The sequence below is a fragment of the Pelodiscus sinensis genome, chromosome 31, assembly GCF_052426305.1.
Source record: "Pelodiscus sinensis isolate ZL-2025 chromosome 31, ASM5242630v1, whole genome shotgun sequence".
NCBI classification, from domain to species: domain Eukaryota; kingdom Metazoa; phylum Chordata; order Testudines; family Trionychidae; genus Pelodiscus; species Pelodiscus sinensis.
The window spans coordinates 12,872,633-12,892,620 of record NC_143082.1 but is presented as its reverse complement, the minus strand read 5'-3'; the positions used below and the strand labels follow the sequence as shown (position 1 = coordinate 12,892,620).

At 66.2% G+C, this 19,988-nt stretch overlaps 1 protein-coding gene across 4 annotated transcripts in view; it reads left to right on the top strand.

Annotated features, from left to right (window-relative positions):
* BAZ2A (bromodomain adjacent to zinc finger domain 2A) overlaps nt 1-19,988 on the top strand; it is a 32,829-nt gene continuing 12,841 nt past the window's right edge. For 2 of the 4 annotated variants that reach the window (XM_089774744.1, XM_075901860.2), the window contains exons 1-10: nt 1-157; nt 12,312-12,449; nt 14,343-14,903; nt 15,564-15,749; nt 16,383-16,604; nt 17,803-17,988; nt 18,152-18,212; nt 18,311-18,419; nt 18,768-18,869; nt 19,214-19,430. In XM_089774744.1, coding sequence (XP_089630870.1) covers nt 12,314-12,449; nt 14,343-14,903; nt 15,564-15,749; nt 16,383-16,604; nt 17,803-17,988; nt 18,152-18,212; nt 18,311-18,419; nt 18,768-18,869; nt 19,214-19,430 — 1,780 coding nt within the window. In that variant the 5' untranslated portion in view covers nt 1-157; nt 12,312-12,313. Of the gene's footprint in view, nt 158-6,919; nt 7,075-10,963; nt 11,598-12,311; nt 12,450-14,342; nt 14,904-15,563; nt 15,750-16,382; nt 16,605-17,802; nt 17,989-18,151; nt 18,213-18,310; nt 18,420-18,767; nt 18,870-19,213; nt 19,431-19,988 lie in introns of those variants that run through there. The other 2 variants (XM_089774745.1, XM_089774746.1) reach the window with 2 other exon arrangements.

The following is a 19,988-nucleotide window of genomic DNA, read 5'->3' as shown; positions in this document are numbered from 1 at the left end:
CTGCCGCCTGCACGGGGCTGGGGCTGGGAGGAGGCAGCGGCCGCCGGTGACATCAGCGCCCGCCCGGGCTCCAGCAGCCACCTGCTCCCAGCCAGAGCCCGGAGGAGGCGGCCGCAGCAGCGCGCTGCCGAGTCCCGGGACCCTCCCCCCTGGCCAGGTAAGGCGCGCGGGGCGCATCCTGGGGGGTGCTCCCCAGCTGAGCCCTCCCCCCCACCCCCAGCCAGCTGCTGCCTGCAGCCTCCCAGAGCCGGGAGGGCCCTGCCCCCCCGCCCGGGCTGGGGTGGGGGATCCCCCGATCCGGCTGCGGGGTCCCCCCCGCTCTGCCCTCCCGGGGTGCAGGGGGCGCTGGGAGAAACTTTGTGCAACTCTGTCGGGGGGGGGGGAGCGTTGGGAGGTGATTGGGGCTGGTGACGCAGCTGGGGGGGGTGGAGTGTGGGGCCTGGGGCTGGTGACGCGCTAGGGTTGGTGACACCGCTCCTGGGGGCGCAAAGGGGGCGGGGGCTTGTGATGCAGCTGGGTCTAGCGGGAGGGGGCGAGGTAGTTGGAGGGGGGTGCAAAGGGGGAAGGCTGGCGCTTGTGGTGCAGCTGGGGGGTGCAAAGGGGACACCTGAGATCTGTGACTTGGGATGCGGTGCGAGGGGGGGCTGCAATGGGAGGGGGGGCTAGTGTTTGTGATGCAGCCGGTGGGGTGGGGGTTGCAAAGGGAGGTCTGGGGCTTGTGATGTGGGGGAGGAGGTGCGTAGCGTAGCTCTGCGGGAGTTTAGGACTTGGGACGCAGCTGGAGTTTGCATTGGGGGGGCTGGGGCTTGTGGCGCGGGGATTGAGGGGTGCCCGGGGGGGCCGGGAGAGGATCAGAGGCTCGGGACATAGCTGGAGTTTGCATTGGGGTCTGGGGTTTGTGGTGAAGGGATTAAGGGGTGCACTGGAGGGGTTGAGGGGTGCACGTAGGGGCCCCATGGGGGGGCCCTCCTTCCTTCCCCCGCCCCCTGCAGTCAGGCTGACAATGGATGTGAAAGGAGAGATCACTAGATAATGGGGGGAGGGGCTGGGAACGGTTTCCATTCCCGGCTTTGGGAGAGGAAAGGGTGTCTAGCCCTTCAGAGCAGGGAGGGCGGCAAGTCGGGAGGCCTGCGTTTCACCCCCAGCTCCGCTCCCTTGGGTGTCCCGGCACCTCCCTGCCTCAGTTTCCCCACCCGAACAGCTAGGAGAAGACTTGCCTGGCTCCTGGTGCAGGGGGTTCCAGTGGGAGCCGTGGGTTTGGCGCCCTCCCCTGTGCCCAGCCCAGAGGTGACAGGGCTCTTGCGGCGTCCGTCTCTCTAGCTGGGGTGGGGTCCAGTCGCCTGAGCTGGGCTTTGCAAAACGCCGGGGGGCAGGGCAAGGGGTCAGTGGCGGCTGGCGGGGAGCCCAGGCCTGGCCGTTTCAGCTTTTTCCATGCTGGTGGCTCCCTGCGGGGTCTGGCTAGCCTGGACCAGCGGGGGCTGCGGTGCCGGGCCAGGCAGCACTGCGTCGGGCTGGCACTGTGGCTTGGCTGCTTTCCTCTAGCCAGCTGTGTCATATTGACTGGTGTGTGATGCTGGCAACTCCCTCCCTTGCCCTCTGCTGCTGCCTGGCAACTTGCGACCTTGTTAGCCTTGACCTCTATCCCGTGAGGGGAGATCCGGGGTGGGTGGGAGCCGTGGCCAGGGGCCTACAGCACTGTGCCAATCCTACTGGGACCGGGGGAAAGCCTTTTGCTGCAGGGGGGGCCGGGGGAGGGTTCGGGGACAGGGCGCACCGCAGGAGTGGGCTAAGGGGGAGATGGGGCGAGGGGCACAGCTGGGGGAGGTGGCCTCGGAGCCGAGCGGCAGCAGGACGGGACGTGAGAATTAAGCCTGGTGAAAATCTTGCACGGAAAAGTTTTGACCCACAGCCGCTCTGGGGTGAATCCGCCCGTGGGAAAATACTTTCACGGGAAAGTGGAGTTTCCGGGGAGGGAGGGATGTGGGAGAGAAATCCTCCCCCCCCCCTTCCCCCAGTGAAAATGCTTGTGCAAATTGTCCCCGGAAAGCGGGAGCTGCTTGGGTACAGCTGTGGAAGGTGTGTGTGGGGGGGGGGGGGTGACTCCTCACATGGCGTCGGGCCAGGGCCTGCTGCCCAGCCCCGCTGGATGGGACGCCTCTGGAGCCTCCATCTTGGTGGCTCTGTCCTAGGATGGCGCAGGGGGGCCTGTGTCCTTGGCTAGGAGCTTGCCCCCGGGCCCGGCCTGGCTGTGTCATGCGGCTGCCGTCTGGGTCCCTTATCGGCTGTGCCAAGAGCTGCCTGGGCAGGCTGCTCCCCGGGGGGGCCCTATCTCCCTCCCCCATCCCAGGCATCTCTCCCCCCCCCCCCCAGGCCTGCCAGGATGCAGTCTGGCGCTCCCCCCCCCATGGCTGGAGACGGGCCTCTGCTTGTCCTGGGTGATGATTCACGGCAGGGCCAGGAGCACACTGGGAAGGCCTCCGGGCTGCCTGCTGAGGGCTGGTGGGAGGGGAAGTGCAGCCGGGGCTCCAGAGGTTGGGGGGGGGGAGCTCCTGTCACCCCCTCCCCCCCCGGCCTGGCACAAGCGCTCGCCAAGCTCAGCCATCTGTTCCCCTTGCACCTTGCAGCCGCCTGGAGCGGCGCCCAGACCACAATGGCTCCTGGTTTTGTCTCTGATGGGGGGGGGGGGGCGCTGACACAGGAGGGAGGGGAGGAGTTGGCAGCCACAGTCCAATCTGGAGCCAGCCCCACTGCCTCTCCCTGCCCCCCCTGTTCCCCTTGGATTTATTAGCATCTTGCCCCCAGCCTATGCTCCCTGCTCCCAGGGACCGGTGGAATTTGGGGGTGCAGTGCTGCTAACTTGGGGTACAGGAGAGAAGCCCAGGTGTCCAGATCCTCGGATGGATCTCCCCCCACCCCACCCCCCCGCCTCTCCAGCTCTAGTTTTCCCCCTTGCCTGCTGCCCCACTCCAGCCTGGCTAAGGGGCCGCAGAGCTGTGTGTGTGTGTGTGTGTGTGTGTGTGTGTGTGTGTGTGTGTGTGTGTGTGTGTGTGTGTGTGTGTGTGTGTGTGTGTGTGTGTGTGTGTGTGTGTGTGTGTGTGTGTGTGTGTGTGTGTGTGTGTGTGTGTGTGTGTGTGGGGGCCAGAGCAGCTGGGGTCCTCCCCGCCAATCCTGGCCCCTTCTGTCCGTGCTGAGCAGGGGGCAGGTGCATGAATGCCGCTCCCCCCCCACGGGCCGGTGCTGGTGCCGGCTTGGAGCATCTTCCCCATGGGCAGGAGTTGGGGTGACAACGGGGTCCCCTTCTCCAGCCTTCATCTGCTGCCCCCCCAGCTTGTGAGGTTTTTTTCTTGGTGGCTGGGGGGCATTGGGCGAGGGGCAGAGGAGGGTACTTGTGGCGGATGGGGGGGGGTCGGATCTGTCAGGCGTGGAGCAGGCGAAAAGCAAAAGGATTTGGAAATAGACAGACAGGGCAGCGGTGGGAGAGGGATCCCTGTGTTGGCTTGGGGAGGGGGGCGGGGCTCCAGCCAGCCCCCTACCGGAAGGGCAGAGAGCCAGCTCAGGCACAGGCACAGGGCAGCAGCCCCTGCACCTACTCGGAGATCTGGCCTGGGCTCCTGAGGTGGGGGGTGCACCTTTGGGTAGCGGGGGGCAGGATGCTCCGGAGACAGCCCTCTTCACCTGGCCTAGGGTGTGAAGCCTGGGGGGGTGGGGATAGATGGACTGATCCAAATGGGGGGGGAGTCTCTGTGTGGGTGGAGATGGGACGTCCTGGGGTCAAGGGCCAGCCTGGTGCAGGGCACTTGGACCTGGCTTGGCACAGCCCTAGAGCCCCCTTCCCCACAGGCTGGCAAACCTTCCCTGAGGCTTTCCCCTGCCCCAGGAGCAGGCAGGGTCCCTGTGCGGGGGGACCCGGCCCTGCTGGGGGGGTTCGGGGTGCTGGCCAAGCCCCGATCCCCTGGCCCCTTCCTCCCCTCCATCCTCTTCCCTCGCGGCTTTGCTCAGGCCATGCTGGAGGGCTCCATCCACCCCCCCCCCCGTGCCAGAAACGCCCCCCTCCCCACTCGGGATTACTGCAGCGTTCGCCGTAACCTACTTATGCCTCTGGCGTCGGAGGCGAGCGGAGCCTGCCCCCTCCCGCCCCCAACGGGAGCCGAGCGCGGCGCTCGCTAATGGGGCTGCCTGGTGCGTCCCTCGCCCCCGCGGGGCGTCAGGCTGGGGAGGAGGGAGACTGGCGGAGCCGGGCCTGGCGCAGCGATGAGGAGAGGGCTGGGGCAGCCCTGCTGGAGGCCGGGGGGCTGGGGTCCTAGCTAGAGCGGGGGGCTGAGGCCTGGGCCGGCAGATGTCTGTGGGGTGCAGAAGCCTGGCCTGCTTGTGCCCCCCTGAATTGCGCTTGGGCTCCATCCCTGAGGAGGGCAGGTGAGAGGAACCTAGATATCTGGGGAGGGGAGGCGTGTGACTAATTGACCTTCGCCATCGGGGGGGTTTGGACTCTGTGATGAGTTTGCCGTTCTCAGCCCGGGCTCATGTCCACATGGGTTCAGGGGTTCTCTCCTCCGCCCTGTGCCCCAGTGACCTGTTCCACCTTCCCTGCTGGGCCTGCTGTCTCTGGTGGGGCCAGGCTGGTCTGGTCCTTCAGCACATAGAGCCCCCCTTCCTCCTCCCGCCGGCCCTAGGATACCCAGGCCTTGAACTTGGCCTGCGTTCTTCTGCCAGCCACAGGAAGTGGAGCTAGGACCAGCCCTGGGATGCGTGGACGGGGAGGGGGTGTGTGTGCCAGGACTCTAAGGCTTATTTTCTTTGCTCTGACTTGCTGTGCTGTTTTGGGGAGTGGGGGGAGGCAGATGCGTTCCTCCCCCCCGACCTGTGCCTCAGTTTCCCCCGACCTGTGCCTCAGTTTCCCCACTTATAATGACGACTGCCTGCTGGAGGGAGCTGTGCGGCTGGATTAGCTGGTGGCTCAGCAGAGTGCTTTGAGACCCTAGGAGCGGGCAGAAAACAATGCCGAGCTGTTGTGTGCTGTCTGGCTGAGTCAGCATTCGGCACCAGGAGGAGGCGGCTGGGGGCGGGGGTCTTGAGCACACTTGCGCCGTCCGCTTGTTTCCATCTCTGTCTGACGGGCTGCCCGCTCCCTGCATCCCCCCTGGATGGGTGTGGCTGGCAGCAGCCACTCCGATCCATCTGTGCGCCCCTGTTAACCCCCCCCCCCCCAGCCACGAGGGAGCCTGTCTCTGGGCCCTGGCAGCATCCGCCTGGCTGCCATCTCGGGGGCAGCGGATGGATTCCAGCAGCGCCAATCTGCTGATGCTACAGCAGCCGGAAAGCCCCAGTCGCTGGCGTCTGGACCCGGCTCAGAGCGAGGATCTGCAGCCGCTGGCCTCTCCCCAGCATCCAGGAGCGATTCCGAGCCCCCCTCCCCCTTCCTTTGTGGGTCACATCGGAGCCAGGGTTGGGGCTTTGGCTCCCGAACCCCTTGAGGCTCTGATCTGCAACTAAACTCGCCACCTGCTCAGGCTGCTCTCGGACTCTGCCCCTGGGGGTCGGCTGTAGCCGGGGGAGGTTTGGCCTGGCTTAGCTATGGAGGCGGGCGGGCCAGGTGTGGGTGGGTCACTCTCCTGGGAGCTGGGCAGGGGGGCAGAAGGATGCCCCAAGGGAGAGGCTGCACATACTCGGGGGTCTAGCCGGCTTTCACCCTCCTGGCTCTGCGCAGGCTTGGAGAGGGGCATCTTCTGCCCTTTTCTGACTGCCCCTGGGGAGGCCGCGGGGGGGGGGGGGGGCAGGGAGCTGGTTCCAGGAGAAGGTGCTTGTGCCCCCAAGTGGTGGGAGCTGGATTCAGGGGAGGGGGAAACTGGCTGCAGCAGGTCCGGGTGGGTGGGGGGGGGGGGCTCTTTGGGAAGGAGGCAGAGCGACTGAGGAGAGGGGGGCTGGGGTAGGGGAAAGGGAATGTTCTTTGTGCCCATGGGAATCTAGTGAGCTCCGGCTTGGGGCGAGTAGAGTGAGGAGACGCGGTGCTGGAGAAAGATGGGTGGCGCTTCCTAATGGGTAGAGCACAGTGTGGTGAGCCAGGACTCCTGGGTTCTGTTCCCGGCTGTGACTCCTGTGGGTGTCTCCATTTCCTCTCTGAAGGGGGGGGGATTGCTGCAAAGTGCCATGAGCTCTGAAGAGACGGGACCCCTTGGAGGGCAGGAAAGGAGCTGAGAGCCAGCTGGGGCTGCGCTGGGGTTGGGGGAATGGAGAAGGGAGCTGTGAGCTGAGGAGAAGCCCCTGCCTCTGTGTGGGGGGGGGGAGGGAGGGAGGGGAACCAGACCTTTAGCTAAGGAAGGGTGATAACGCCCCCCAGCAGCTTGGAGGGGGGATGCCCCCAAAGTCTTCCAGGCTGGCAGCACATGAGTCCTAGCATGGTGCCCCCCAAGGGGGCTGGTCTCCTTCCCCCTGTCTTTGGTGCCCCTCACCCCTCTCCATCCCTGGTTCTCCCCCCCCCCCCCCCCCCGTCCTTGAGGACACACCCTTCTCTGGTACTAAACTTGTGGGGGTCAGCGTTGGCTTAGCCTGCCCTAGTCCCCTGGACTGATGCCACCGCCCCCAGGCCGGGGGGGGGGCGCGTAGAGGGGCGGCGCTGGGACCCGGCCCCCATCCCAGGCCGGGGGGGGGAGGGAGGCGCTAGGACCCGGCCCCCATCCCAGGCCGGGGGGGGGAGGGAGGCGCTAGGACCCGGCCCCCATCCCAGGCCGGGGGGGGGAGGGAGGCGCTAGGACCCGGCCCCCATCCCAGGCCGGGGGGGGGGAGGGAGGCGCTAGGACCCGGCCCCCATCCCAGGCCGGGGGGGGGAGGGAGGCGCTAGGACCCGGCCCCCATCCCAGGCCGGGGGGGGGGGGGGCCGCTGGCAGGCGGCGCTAGGACCCGGCTCGGCCCCGCCGCCCGGCGCTAGGACCCGGCCCCTTCCCGGCCCCGCTTCCTGCCCAGGCGGCTCCCGGCCCGGCCATGCTGAGTCGGCCCCGAGCCCGCGGCCCGGCCCGGGCCATGTGAGCGGGACCCGCCGCCGGGGCGCCCAGCCGGGCCCGGCACCGCCCGCAGCTCCAGGTCCGGGGGCGGGGGCCCCGCCGGGGGGGGCAGGGCTATGGGGAGTCCCCCCCCCGTGGCTGGGCTGGGGGGGCAGGGCTATGGGGAGTCCCCCCCCCGTGGCTGGGCTGGGGGGGCAGGGCTATGGGGAGTCCCCCCCCCGTGGCTGGGCTGGGGGGGCAGGGCTATGGGGAGTCCCCCCCCCGTGGCTGGGCTGGGGGGGCAGGGCTATGGGGAGTCCCCCCCCCGTGGCTGGGCTGGGGGGGCAGGGCTATGGGGAGTCCCCCCCCCCGTGGCTGGGCTGGGGGGGCAGGGCTATGGGGAGTCCCCCCCCCGTGGCTGGGCTGGGGGGGCAGGGCTATGGGGAGTCCCCCCCCGTGGCTGGGCTGGGGGGGCAGGGCTATGGGGAGTCCCCCCCCCCGTGGCTGGGCTGGGGGGGCAGGGCTATGGGGAGTCCCCCCCCCCGTGGCTGGGCTGGGGGGGCAGGGCTATGGGGAGTCCCCCCCCCCGTGGCTGGGCTGGGGGGGCAGGGCTATGGGGAGTCCCCCCCCCGTGGCTGGGTTGGGGGGGCAGGGCTATGGGGCGTCCCCCCCCGGCTGGGTTGGGGGGGCAGGGCTATGGGGAGTCCCCCCCCGTGGCTGGGCTGGGGGGGCAGGGCTATGGGGAGTCCCCCCCCCCGTGGCCGGGCTGGGGGGGCAGGGCTATGGGGAGGTCCCCCCCCCCCCCGTGGCCGGGCTGGGGGGGCAGGGCTATGGGGAGGTCCCCCCCCCCGTGGCTGGGCTGGGGGGGCAGGGCTATGGGGAGGTCCCCCCCCCATGGCTGGTTGGGGGGGATTCCCTGTGCTACCTGCCTCTTGGGCTGCGGGTAGAACCCAGGCGTCCGGGCTCCCGGTGGGGGAACCCCTGCCTGCTGGTTGCGATGCGGTTGCGGGGGATCCCCTCTCGCTGTGGTTTTGGGGGGGGTAGATTGTTGGAGGGGGGGCCGGCTGTGTGAGAGTAGGGGAGGGGGGAATCCTTGGGCATGTGGGGGGAGGGGTGTTCTGTGGGTGGAAGCCGGGGGAGTCCCTGCTGTGAGGGGGGGATCCCTGAGTTCTAGGGGGGCTGAGTGAGGATCCCTGTGGGGCCAGGTCCTGTCTCTCACACACACACACACACATACAGCCCTGATGCCAGCAGCCCAGTTCGTTTGCTCCCCCCTCCGCCCCCCCCCCCCGCAGGAAGTGGCCAGGGAAATGGCAGCTGGGTTTGTTGCGTCTCTTGTTGTTTTTGAAATGTCCTTTTTTCAACCCGAGTTGGTTTCGGTTTCTGGACCTCCCCGGAGCCTGGGCCACCGCGGTCCCTTGCCAGCCAGCCCGGCCCATCTCTGCCTGTTAAAAATTACCTTCACGGGTCAAAGTCAACAGAAAAATCCTATTTCCGAGACAGCCGTTCCCAGAGATCCTTAAAGCCCCTGGGGTCGAGCTAAGGGGGGAACCTTAACATTGAACTTGGGGGCCACCGGCACTGGGTTTGTGTCACTTTTGGATCCCCTGGCTTGGCCTGTCCCTCTCTCTTTTCACTCAGCTGCCTTGTGGATGATCCAGGCCTTGTCTGCATTAACCCCTGCTCTTCCTCCAGTCCACCCTCCCCTGTGGATGCACAAGCTCTTTAGTTAGACCAGTAGCGATGTACAAGTCTCCTAATGCCGATGCGGTTTTACCACGTAAACATACAGGGAGGGTAGCCGTGCTCATACTAAGCATTTGTACAGGATAACTGAATTAACACCCCCCCTCCCCAAAATCATGCAGCCCCAAGCAGGTGTGGTTATGTCAGGACAAAACCTTGGGGGAATGGCCCTCTCCGGAGTCCTTGATTGTTCCGTGAGCTGGGACCTGTTTTACGGGCTTGTCCAGGCACAAGTTGCCCCAGTTGGATTTAGATGCGCTTCAACTGGTTCAGCTGGTGTGTGTGGACATGCGTCTACATCCGTTTCAAACCGGTTCAGCGGGCGCCCGTCTGGTTACCACCGCGAGTTCTAAACGGATGTGTACGCCGGATGGGAACCAATCTAAGGAGGCACGTGGGTGTCCTACCCGGGTGTAAAGAAAAGGAGGTTTAAAAAAAAAAATCACACCTTTTCGTTCACCCTTTGCGGCAAGACCAGGCGGAAGAGGTCGGGGGACCGTGGGACATGGTGTTGGCCCTGCTGCCAACGTGTCCACAGTCTGTTGTCATGTTGTCTTGGCAAGAAACCTGCCTCAGAGTGTCTGAAATCACAAGCAAAGAACCCCCCCCCCCCCCCGTTTTGAATCAGAATGAAATCAACAAAACAAACAACCCACCCACCGTGCAGTTGGCGTTGGGTTTAGCAACCCAGCGCTGCTGAAAATCCGGGGCCTAAACTCTCTGCCGCTGTCTCTCCAAAGCCAGCTGGTGCAGCACTGCTCTGTGGATTTCTAAGTCTCCCGCTTCCCTGCCCTCCAAATTGGTCACTGCTGCCCCCATCACCCCTCCCCCTTCCCGTTCCTGGCTGTGATGCTTCTAATTTGTTCAGGGTCTCCGGCGGTGTCCAGAATCCGCCTGCTTCTCGGCATCCCCTCTCCTGCCGGCTCCAGTTGAGAGGTGGGGGCGTAATTCTGTGGCAGGAGTTGATGGGGGGTGACGGGGCGTGTTTCTGGGCAGGAGCTGAGGACTGGGGTGGCGGTGTGAGCTTTGCGTGGGTTTTGGGGTGGGAGGACGGTTGGGTGTAAAGGAATCGACTGGTGCCCGGACCGGTCTGTGCTGGGCTGGCTGTCGGGCCTTGGGGACAGGGGATGTGTCTGGCCGGCCCACCCCGAGGCAGTCCGTTGCCGAGGTCAGAGAGGCATCTGGAACCTGACGGTGCAGGTGCTGGCCTGCAATCAATACCCCATCCCAGAGCCAAAGTCAGGAGAATGACGCCCGCCCACCTCCCGATGCCTCATCTAGGGAGGAGCTATTGATGCAGGCGGCTCCCTGGTGCAGCCAGTGTTCTCTTGCAGCCGCCGCTCCTGCTTTCAAACCCTGACCCTATTAGCTGAACCGCTCCCATCCTATTAATCTCCCTCCTCTGTCTCTTGCGCTCGCTTGTAATTAATTCCCCATCTTCCCTGCTTCTATTCTGTTCCCTCTTACCCAGACTGTGCTTACCAGCCCCCTCCTGGCTGCTTTCCTAATGCCAGGATTCCTCTCCTCCCCCTTGCCCTCCCCCCTTAATATCCTCACCCTCCTGCCCCCTTCACCTCTGCACCCGCTTGACTTGGCCCCATGCGCTCAGCCTGCCTAGCTCCGGCATGGCCTCTCCACTCCAACTCTGACCCTTAAAGGGCCAGGAACAGGTTTTCCCAGCCAAAGAAACTGCTGTTAGGATGTACCGGGAATAATCCCACTGCATCAGGCCCGGCTTCCCCTATGGCTGGCTGGAGCGCTCTTGTGGTAGGAGCCTCAGTCCATCTGTCTTGGGGTTGCAAAGGGGCAGACCGGGGGGAGGTCCCTTTATCGCTAGTGAATGTGACCTGTTGTGCGGCTGGCAGTGTGGACGGGCAGGAATCGGTGGCAAGAGGGGGCCCCCACGTGCAAGGCAACGGGGGGCCCCCACGTGCGAGGGGGCCGCTGCGCTGTCTCGAGTTGGTGAGCGAGGCGCCGTCTTTCTCCTGCACGGATGGGCAGCAGCCTTCCTCCGGCCTGGGAGCATTGACACAGATAGGGTGACGAAATGGCCGGTCTCTCTTTCAACACGCCGTGCGTCGCCTGCTGCTTCTTGCTCTGCTGTGTCATCCTTGCGGCCCTCCTGGAACGGCTGCTGCCGGGCTCATGCCAAAAGCCATGGCAGAGCAGCGGACCCCCTGGGGGAAATCTGTCGGGCTCAATTTCTGCTTTTCGTCCTGGCTTTTGTTTGCACCAGGGGATTCGTACCCCCGATAACCCCTGGAGGTGCCCACAGGAAGTTGGAGAAAGAGGGAGGCCGTGGGCCGGAGATGGGGGACTAGGACTCCTGCATTCTCTTCTGGACTCTACCTCACTGTGTTCATCTCCTCCCCGTCTGTGAAATGGGGCTAATCCGCCCCCTTGGAGAGAAGGGGCCTAGTGAATAAAGGGCAGATAAAAAGCATGCTTTATTACTCTGCCAGACTTGGGGAGGGGAGGAGAGGCTGCCTGCCTTCTGGCAGGTCAAGGGACGGGCAGAGTCCTGCATGAACTCCTAATTCCCATTCCTTTCTGCGGGGAGACGCTGGGCAGCCGTCCAGACGTGTGGTTAGCACTGGCCCTTTGCGTACGTGACAGCCAGAGAAAGCGGCGACCCACACGCAGCTGGCGTGGTGGGTGGGTGTGTCCCGGAGGTACCGCTCAGGCAGGAGTGGCCCGTCAGACAGAAAGGCAGGACGAGTGCCGAGCAAGCTGGGCGCTGTGCCCTGGGATGACGTTGCTGGGCTGACTTGCGGGCGGCTCGTCGCTTTCGCGTCAATTTCAGGAACAGGAAATGCTGCTTTTCCCAGGGAGCCGATGGGGTGGCGAATGGGCAGACGGCTCCGGGCTGGGAGGGGGGTGAGGACGCTGAATTGTAACGTGCGGGGCCCGCGGGTGGGAAGATGGTAGGAGCAGCCCCGTGGGGCTTCCTCCGGTGACAACCGAGAACGCGCCACAGCTCTCTGCTTGGCCCGAGAGCCCCGGGGATCCCCCCCTGCGCTGGAAGCCGAGAGCAGCTGAATTTCGTGCCAGAAATGAATCGGGGAGGGGAGGGGGGAGGAGGGCTGGGAGCAAGTGAGGTTTCTCCACAGCCGACCCCCTCGAACACAGCAGGGAAACGTCGCCTCAGTTTCTTGGCCGTAGGACTGTGGCTGCTTCAGGGAGTTTCCGAGTCCTTAATGGGTCTAGTTAGGGGATCTCGGGAGCTCCGGGGAGAAGGGAAGTGGGGACGTGGGCAGCTTTTCCCAGAGCTGCGATCTGTCAGCACCATGCAGGCTGGGAATTCGGGCCGTCCTCAGCGCGTGAACATTCCTCCCAAACACCTTGCGGTTTGGAGGCTTTTGCACCCGATTCTGTCTCCTTGCCGGGGGGCGATTCCTGAGTGGTTTATCTTGTGTTAAGGAGCAATGATCCATCCAACACCTCCCTGCAGTCATAGAGCTGGGGTATAGGGTCCCTGCCTGGTGCATTATACCCGGGGGGGGGGGGGGGTCGTTCCTGGCCCACCTGGGCAGCAGCAGTACCAGGCTGGAGCATGTTAACCCTTGGCTGTCTCGTCTCTTCTCTCTTCAGCAATGGAAACGAACAACCATTTTAACTTCACCGGCCTCCCCTCTGTGCCCACTGCCTCGGGACTGAAGCCTGCACCTTCCTCAGGGGACAGCCTGTATGCCAATGGGTCGCCCATCAACTTCCCCCTGCAAGGGAAATGTAAGTGGGGGGGGAATGGGGAGGGGTAGGTTGGCCTCTGAACTGGCTTGGCTCCTTTGGCCACCCATCATTCAACCCCCCCCCCTCTCCCCCTCCACCCCCCGGCTCCGGTCCACTGGCCTCTCGCATCTCTGAGGCCAGCTAGGGAGCAATGTTCCCTCTCACGATAACATCCACACGTGGAATAAATTTTGTTGCACGCACCGAGGCGTGTTGATGTACACCACCAGTGGAAACGCATGCTGCCAGCTGTGAGCACTCTGCTGGGCATCACCTGAATTTCTCCAGGGCAGCTGTTCAAGCACTCGGCTTACAGGGGACACTGCTGGGGAGCCCCGTTGGCTGCACAGTGGGTCAGTGTCTGTGAGGCAAAGAACCCAGGCGTCCGGGCTCCCAGGCCTGTGGCTCGAGCCCGTCCCTAGAGCCCTGCGCAGGTAGATCCCCACCTGCAGCTAGTAATCGCCGTCCGCACTACAGGGAACCGTAGCGGTGGAAGGAGGAACGTGGGGTCAGCCACTCGGGCGCAGCTGTACCTCCCCAGACAGGAGACGTGGGCAGGGCTGCGGTGCTCCAGCTGGACTGGAGGAGCAGCCAGCACGAGCCGCTGCCTCCTGGAAGCACCAGCCTCACATCTTGCGCCTTCTGCCACGGCGGTTCCCGGGAGAGCCGGGCAGTTCTGGGGGTGGCGTTTGGTTTTTGTAGCTGCGGATTTGGGTCTCCGCAGAGATCGTTGGTATCTGTGCGGTCCCCTCCCAGAGCCTACGGCAGAACCCAGGCGTCCTGGCAGCGGGTGGTTGGCTGGTGTGATCAGGGCTGAGATCCTGGAAGTGGGGGGGGTCAGGCAGGCCCCATGGAGGAGCAGGGTGCAGGCTAGGGCAGGGCTGGTCTGGCCAGGCCCTCCTCCAGGCCTTGGTTTTGAAGGCCCCTCCCCCCCCACAGTGGGGGTCCTTCCCTTGAGCTGGCGGGGGGGCAGAGGAGTTGGAGGGGCCAGAGGCACCCCCCTGCTGGAGTGGACGGAGCCCCCCTGCAGCAGAAAGGAAGCACCGTGTGACCTTTCCTGTCCCCATCTGTTGCCAGCCAGTGTGGGGGTTGGCGTTGGGCTCGCTGCGCCCACGGGTGCTCTGGGGAGAGCAGGGCTGGAGGAGCTGAGAGCAGGAACGTGGGGGGGCCTGTCTCCCGGGCTGCCCTGGATCAGGGGACCTGCCTCCGGTGGGGCCCAGTTATCCCAGCTGGAGGGCAGATACTGGCTGGGGGGGGGGTGCGCGCGCGGGGCTCTGCTTGGCGTCGCTTCAGCCTAGAAAGGGCTCGCTTGCCAGAGCGGGTCTTGGCGTGGATTGGGCTGGTCAGCTGATCCCGCCAGCAGCTCCGCCGAGGGCTCGTTAATCCCCGCCGGGCTGCGGCCGGCTGGCTCAGGTGCCGGTGCAGCGGAGCAGGTCCCAGCCTAGCCGGGGCGTTCTCTCCCCTCCTGGGGATGTTTGCCAGGCCCCTGCGTGTGCAGCCGGAGCGGCCCCGTTACCTCCGAGCTCCCAGCGGCCGTGGCTCGGGGCGGCTGGCCTACCGGTCCGATCTGTGGCAGGTCTCCAAGGCCTGCTGCTCCCAGGATAAAGAGGGCACGGCCCCGGGGGTGTGGGCCTGTGTGTGGGGGGGGGGGATAAACCTGCTCTATGGGAGCAGCTGTCGGGGGGGGGGGGGGGGTCTGTCTGCCACCAGCTGCCTCAGTGCCCTCTGTACCAGGAGGCAGCGAGGCTCTTCCGTGGCCAACCCTCCACAGCTGCCTGGTCCCAGCCTTAGCATCCACCCGCCCTTCGTCTCCCGTGTCCCCCTCCCCCTCAAACTGGGGACGGACGCAGTAACCGATTGCTCTGCCTTCTCTCCCCCCTCCTCCCCCCCCAGGTCTGAATGGCGACATGAACGGGACTGGCTTAGCGACTGTATCCCACACTGGTGCTTCAGGGACCTTCGCCTCTGCTGCGCACTCCCCCGACGCCTCCGCCCTGCCCCACCCCTACGACTATCTGTGGAACTACCCGCCGTACCAGCCCGGCAGCCTCAAGGAGAGCTCCGGCCTCGGACAGTATCCGCTCAACGGCCTCCTGGGGAGCACCCGGCCGGCGTCCTTGGGGCACAACACTAACCCGAGGGGGGGCCAGGAGTTCTGGGGCAACGGCACCCCCGGCTCCATGGGGCTGAGTTTCGACTCGCAGGAGCTGTACGACTCCTTCCAGGAGCCGAGCTTCGAGCTCGTGCAAAACGGGGCCAGCGGATTCTATGAGGCCTCCCAGTCCTCCCCCATGCTGGGCTCCGGCGCCCAGTCCTTCTCGCCACCGCCCTGCCCTCAGGACCAGCCGGGCGCCGGCGGAGGGGGGTCCTTGGGAACAGACGAGGCGCGGCCCGGGGGTGAAGAGACCAGTGCTGGCCTCATGGGCAGCAAGGAGCTGGAGGAGACACAGCCGGGTAAGTGGCTCGGGGTAAGCGGAGCCGGCGTGTCTGGCGCGGTTGGGCCACAAGGGAACCCTCGCTTCCCGGTTCCGATCCAAACCCCCAGGGCTGGCTTATGCACTCCTGCGTACGGGGGTGTTGAAATTAACACGCACACTCGCCGCCTCGCTTCCCCCTTCCACCTTGAGCTTGGCCACCAGTTGATTCACCCTGCCCCAGGTGCTATTCGGTGCCACTTGCTAATCCCACGGAATTGCCCCCGGGCTTGGGGGGGGGGGGCAGAGACCGAGCCTGGGACCTGAGGGAGAAGTGGGGAGGGGTGCGCTGGGCAGGGGAGCCCAAGGGGAGGGAAGGAGACAAGTTGGCAAACTTGCCATCCGCTCTCCCAAAACATGGGGGTGCAGGAAGCACAGGAGGGGGGGAGGTTGCCACGTGGTCTGTGGTGGTATCGGAGTGGGGGCGTCGTGCCACGCTGTCCATAATCCGCACCCGGCCGCAGGCCTGGCAGCGCCCTCCTTGCTCGGCTGGGCAGGACCCAGGGCTGCTGGCAGGGCCCCGTGCCGGCACCTTGACGGTCTGGAGCTCAGCTGGAGCAGGGCAGGGGGGGCGCTGATCCCCGTGCTGGGGGGGACCGGCGCCCGGGTTGCACTGACGTGGGGCTCTGGCTGTTCCTAGACCTGAAAATGTGCAGCTACAACGGCTCCGGGCCAGCCGGGGAGCCGCTCAGCCAAGAAGCTTCCGTCCTGGCTCCGGACGCTGCTGGCAGCTGCCTGGGCGACGCCTCTGCCATCACCACTCCCCTGGCTAACCCTCCGCTCCTGAGCGAAGAGCCGCTGGAGCCCTTCGAGTCGCTGGCCAGAGGTAGGGCGCTCCCCTTTTGGCGCTGGGGGGGGGGGACGGACGCCAAGAGCCTCTTTGGTGAGGGGTGGGGACTCGCACCGGGACAAAGCCTCCGTTTGCCTGTCCCGTCGCCCCCTCGCGTTGGGGGTCAGGCCGCTGTGAAGTCCGGCCCCATCCTGGTCCCCACAAACTCATCCCACTTCCCCGTTCCAGCGCCAGTCGGCCCCTGCTGCAGCATCAGCTGAGTGACTTGAGCTGTTTGTGCCAGCTGGTTTCCACCAGCTGCCTTTTATACCCCTCTGGCTGGCACCCTCCCACCAGTAGGCGGAGTCACGAAGTCCCTCCCCCAAAGGGTGGGGCTACAGACCCAGCTTCCTTGTTTAAAGGGCCAGTCCTCCTTAGGCGCTGTCGCCTTGTCCCGTCCCACCCCACAGCCATCTTGGGTTTCGGTTCCCAGCCGAGGGGGGCGTGGCTGGAGGCAGGGAAATCCATTAACCCCTGGAGTGCTGGAATGGGTGGAAGTGCCCGGAGTGTGGGTTTAGCGTCCCAAACGGCCCCTCCCCTGTGCCTTCTCCCCCTCCCAGCCGGCGGTGCCAGTCGGGTAGTTTGGCGTGACCCGCACCTAAGGCATCTCGCTCTGATTTCCCCTTGCAGACCCCGGGACCGGAGACCTCTACGAGATGGACGACTCCCAGCTGGTGAACGACAAGTCGTCTCTGGAGGCTGCCCCAGACATCTCGGCCCTCGACTGCTCCGACAGCCCCTCCCTGACCAATCCCAGCACCTTCAGCCTGCTGCCGGAGGACAGCCAGGACCCCGCCTCGCTCTTCGCCAGCCCCGACTCGCCGCCCGTCCTGGGGGAGTCCGTCTTGCAAGGTATGGGGCCCCCTCAGGGCAGGCCCAGGGGCTTTGCACAGCTGGGGGGGATGATGTAGTCCAGCAGACGCTGTGCCCCCTCCAGCCCACCGCCTCCGTGGGGGGAATCCCGCCTAGCGTGTGTTAACGGCCACGCCTGGGAGTCCAAGGCCAGGCCCTGGGGCGCTCGGTGCTGTACACGCCCAGAACAAAGAGCTTCCAGTTTCTGGCTAGGCCGGGGGCAAGAGGTGGAGACCTCCAGGGATACAGTAACCCCCTCTCCTGCTAGCAGGATGGTATGTCTGGGGGGGGGGCAGGGTTGAGGGTAGCAGGGAGCATGGCCTAGTGGCTAGAGCAGAGGTGATGCAGCCCTGGAGCTGCCACCGACTCACCATGTGACTTCACAGAAAGGTGGGTCCTAGTCAGTGTTCCCGCAAAGATTTTTCCGGCCGTGAGCAGAGTGAGTTTTGTCTCTGGGCCACCAATGCGATCACGTGCGCGTCTTCGGATGGGGGCCACCATGTGGCGTGGCCCCCCGAGAGACTCTCCCAGGTAGCGCCCCCCATCTCCGGGGAAAAAGTGAGACGTCCCCCCCCACGCCCCCCCCCCCCAAAAGGAGCACTGCTCCCTAGGCAGCCTGTGGACAGGGCAGGGGCTGCTGGGAGCCCCCCCGGGAGAGAGGGAAGCTGCTGTCAACGCTCGGGGAGTGAGGTGCTGGGGGTGGGGCAGTGGCATGTGGGGCAGGGGGCTGGGGGAGGGGGGAAGAGAGCCGCAGCCATCACGTAGCCTGCCAAGGAGCAGTCAGGAAGCCACGGGGCGGCCCTGAACACAGCCCCAGCCCTGGGGAAGAGCTGAAGCTGGCCCCAGCCACTGGAGCAGCCCTGCCCCCCTCCCCGCTCCGTCCCCCCACACACATGCGACCCTGGCTGCCAGAGGAGCCCAGCCCGTGTGGCCCTACCCCCCACCACATGCCCTGAGCAGGTCCTGGCCCCGTCCCCTCCAGCAGTCCCCCCCCATCACACCACCTCAGCCGGCCCAGAGCGGCCCCCGGCCCCCCCCCCCCCCCGTGCAGCGCAGGCAGGCGGAGAACGTTTCGGGGCGCACCCGAGCGGGAGTGGTGGTCCCAGTGCAGCGTGGGGGGCGGGGCGGCTGTTGGGAACCGACCCCAAACACGTTTCTACCCCCTGGCGTGAGTCCCCATCGCTCCTTGGCGTTGCAGACAGCAGCTTAGACCTGCATGACGGGGGGGACCCTGGGCAGGAGGAATCGGAGTCTCTGGAGCTCAGCCCCCCGCTGGCGCCGGAGTCCCCAGATGCCGGTCTGGAGGAGGAGGAAGAGGAGGAGGAGGCGACGGTGGACAGCTGCCTGGAGGCTCCAGCCGCCTCGCTCAGTGCATCAGCCAGGGGTAGGTGAGAAGCAGCTTCCCCCGGGTGTGCCAGCCCGTTCCCCTGCCCCACTAGAGCGCAGTGAGTGACCATCCCCTCCCCCCCTTCCCCGGCCCCACGGTGAGTGACCTTCCCCCCCCCCCCACCGGCGCGCGCTGAGTGACCACCCCCCTGTCCCGGCAGGCGAGGTCCCGCGCAGACGGATTGCCACGGTGGAGGAGGTTCGCTTCCCCCTACAGCACGGGTAGGTGTTGCCCCACCCCAGGTGGGGGGATTTGGGGGGGGGGGGTTGGGGGAATTTTGGGGGTGGGCGCCAGCCGCTAACGGGCCTTTCCCGCGCAGGTGGAGGCGAGAAGTGCGGATCAAGCAAGGTAGCCACCGGTGGCAGGGCGAGACCTGGTACTACGGGCCCTGCGGCAAACGCATGAAGCAATTCCCCGAGGTGATCAAGGTACAAGCCTCCCCTGGGGAGGGCTGGGCTGGAGATGGTCGCCTGCGGCTGTCAGCAGGCTGGCATGGCGGGGGGGTGGGGGGGCGGATCCCTAGGGCCCCTCCATCCCGGCCTGTACCCCCGTTGGCTCTTTCAAGAGTGGAAGCTGCCGGGGCGGGCTGCCCCTTAGGACAATGCCCAGTGTGCACAGCTGGGTGGCTCCGGCGCCTGGCCCTGCTGGACAGCTGCAGCCTGGAGTTTGGGCACTGCCCGCTGCAGGGGGAAGGGGGGAGGCAGAGCCGTGCCAGTTTCGGGGAGGGGCGCCGTGCTGGGCCCTGATCGGACCCGTGTGCCTTGTCGCTTCCCCAGTACCTGAGCAGGAACGTCGTGCAGGGCGTCCGGCGCGAGCATTTCAGCTTCAGCCCCCGCATGCCGGTTGGAGACTTCTACGAGGAGCGGGACATGCCCGAGGTGGGCCCCTTGCCGGGCGCGCAGCTGCGGGAGGGGGTGTGTGTGGGGGGGGAGATGTGGCAAGTGCTGGGGCAGCGCATGTCTGGGGGGGGAGACACACCTGGGGCACAGATCTGAGCCCCTCTTGTGCTCCCCGGAGCCTCCCTGCCCATCCGGTGCCATCGCCGCCTTCACGGGCGTCTAGGGAAGTGGCCTCTGTCCAGCCTGCCCCGGCGGGTGCCCATCAACTCCTCCTGGCCGGAGGCTTCCCCAGGGGCGTTGGGTGGGGTGGCGTGCGCTGGGCGAGGACTTGGCCTCTCCACGCCGGGCTCCAGGGTGACCGCGGCTCTCCCCTCCCGGCGCAGGGCGTGCAGTGGGTGAAACTGACCCCGGAGGAAATCCCCGCGCGGATCCAGGCCATCACGGGCAAGCGCGGACGCCCCCGCAACACGGAGAAGGAGAAGGCCAAGGCCAAAGAGGCGCCCAAGGTGAAGCGGGGCCGAGGCCGGCCTCCCAAGACCAAGGTGGCCGACCTGCTGAGCAAGACGGACGCCAGGCTCCTGAAGAAACTGGAAGCCCAAGGTACCTCCCTCCCTCCCCCGCTGCAGTGTGCCAGGGCCCCGGTGCCCGCAGGGAGCACGGTGCCTGGCGATGCCGCCTGCCCCGAGGCGCTGGCGGCTCCCGTGGGCTTCCGAGCCGGGCTGGAGGGGCCCGAACCTCCGCATACCCCGGTAGCCAAGGCGCCGCTAGAGTGTGTGGGGCTCCAGGCTTCCCACTGGGCCCCCCTGCCCGCTGTGCCGTGGGTCTGATCTCCCCTGCCACGCGTGGCTGGGCCGGGTACCCTAGCTCGGCTCCTCGCTGCCAGAACCGGGGCGTGGATCCCCCCGGCAGACTGGATCTAGAACTTCACCCCGGTAGGGCTCCGAACCCAGGCCCACCTCCCCCTCCAAGCACGGCCACCGGTCGCCTTGGGAGCTCCTGGAGGGTGTGGCGTGCAGGCCTGTTGCCCGCATCCCTAGGGCCAGGAGACCCCTTCCCTCCGACATCCTGCCCGTGTGGCTGTGCTGCCACTGGGCCCAGGAATCCAGAGCCCTGGAGCGTGTCCCGGCTGTGCCCTGCTCCGTCCTGACTCGTTTTCCC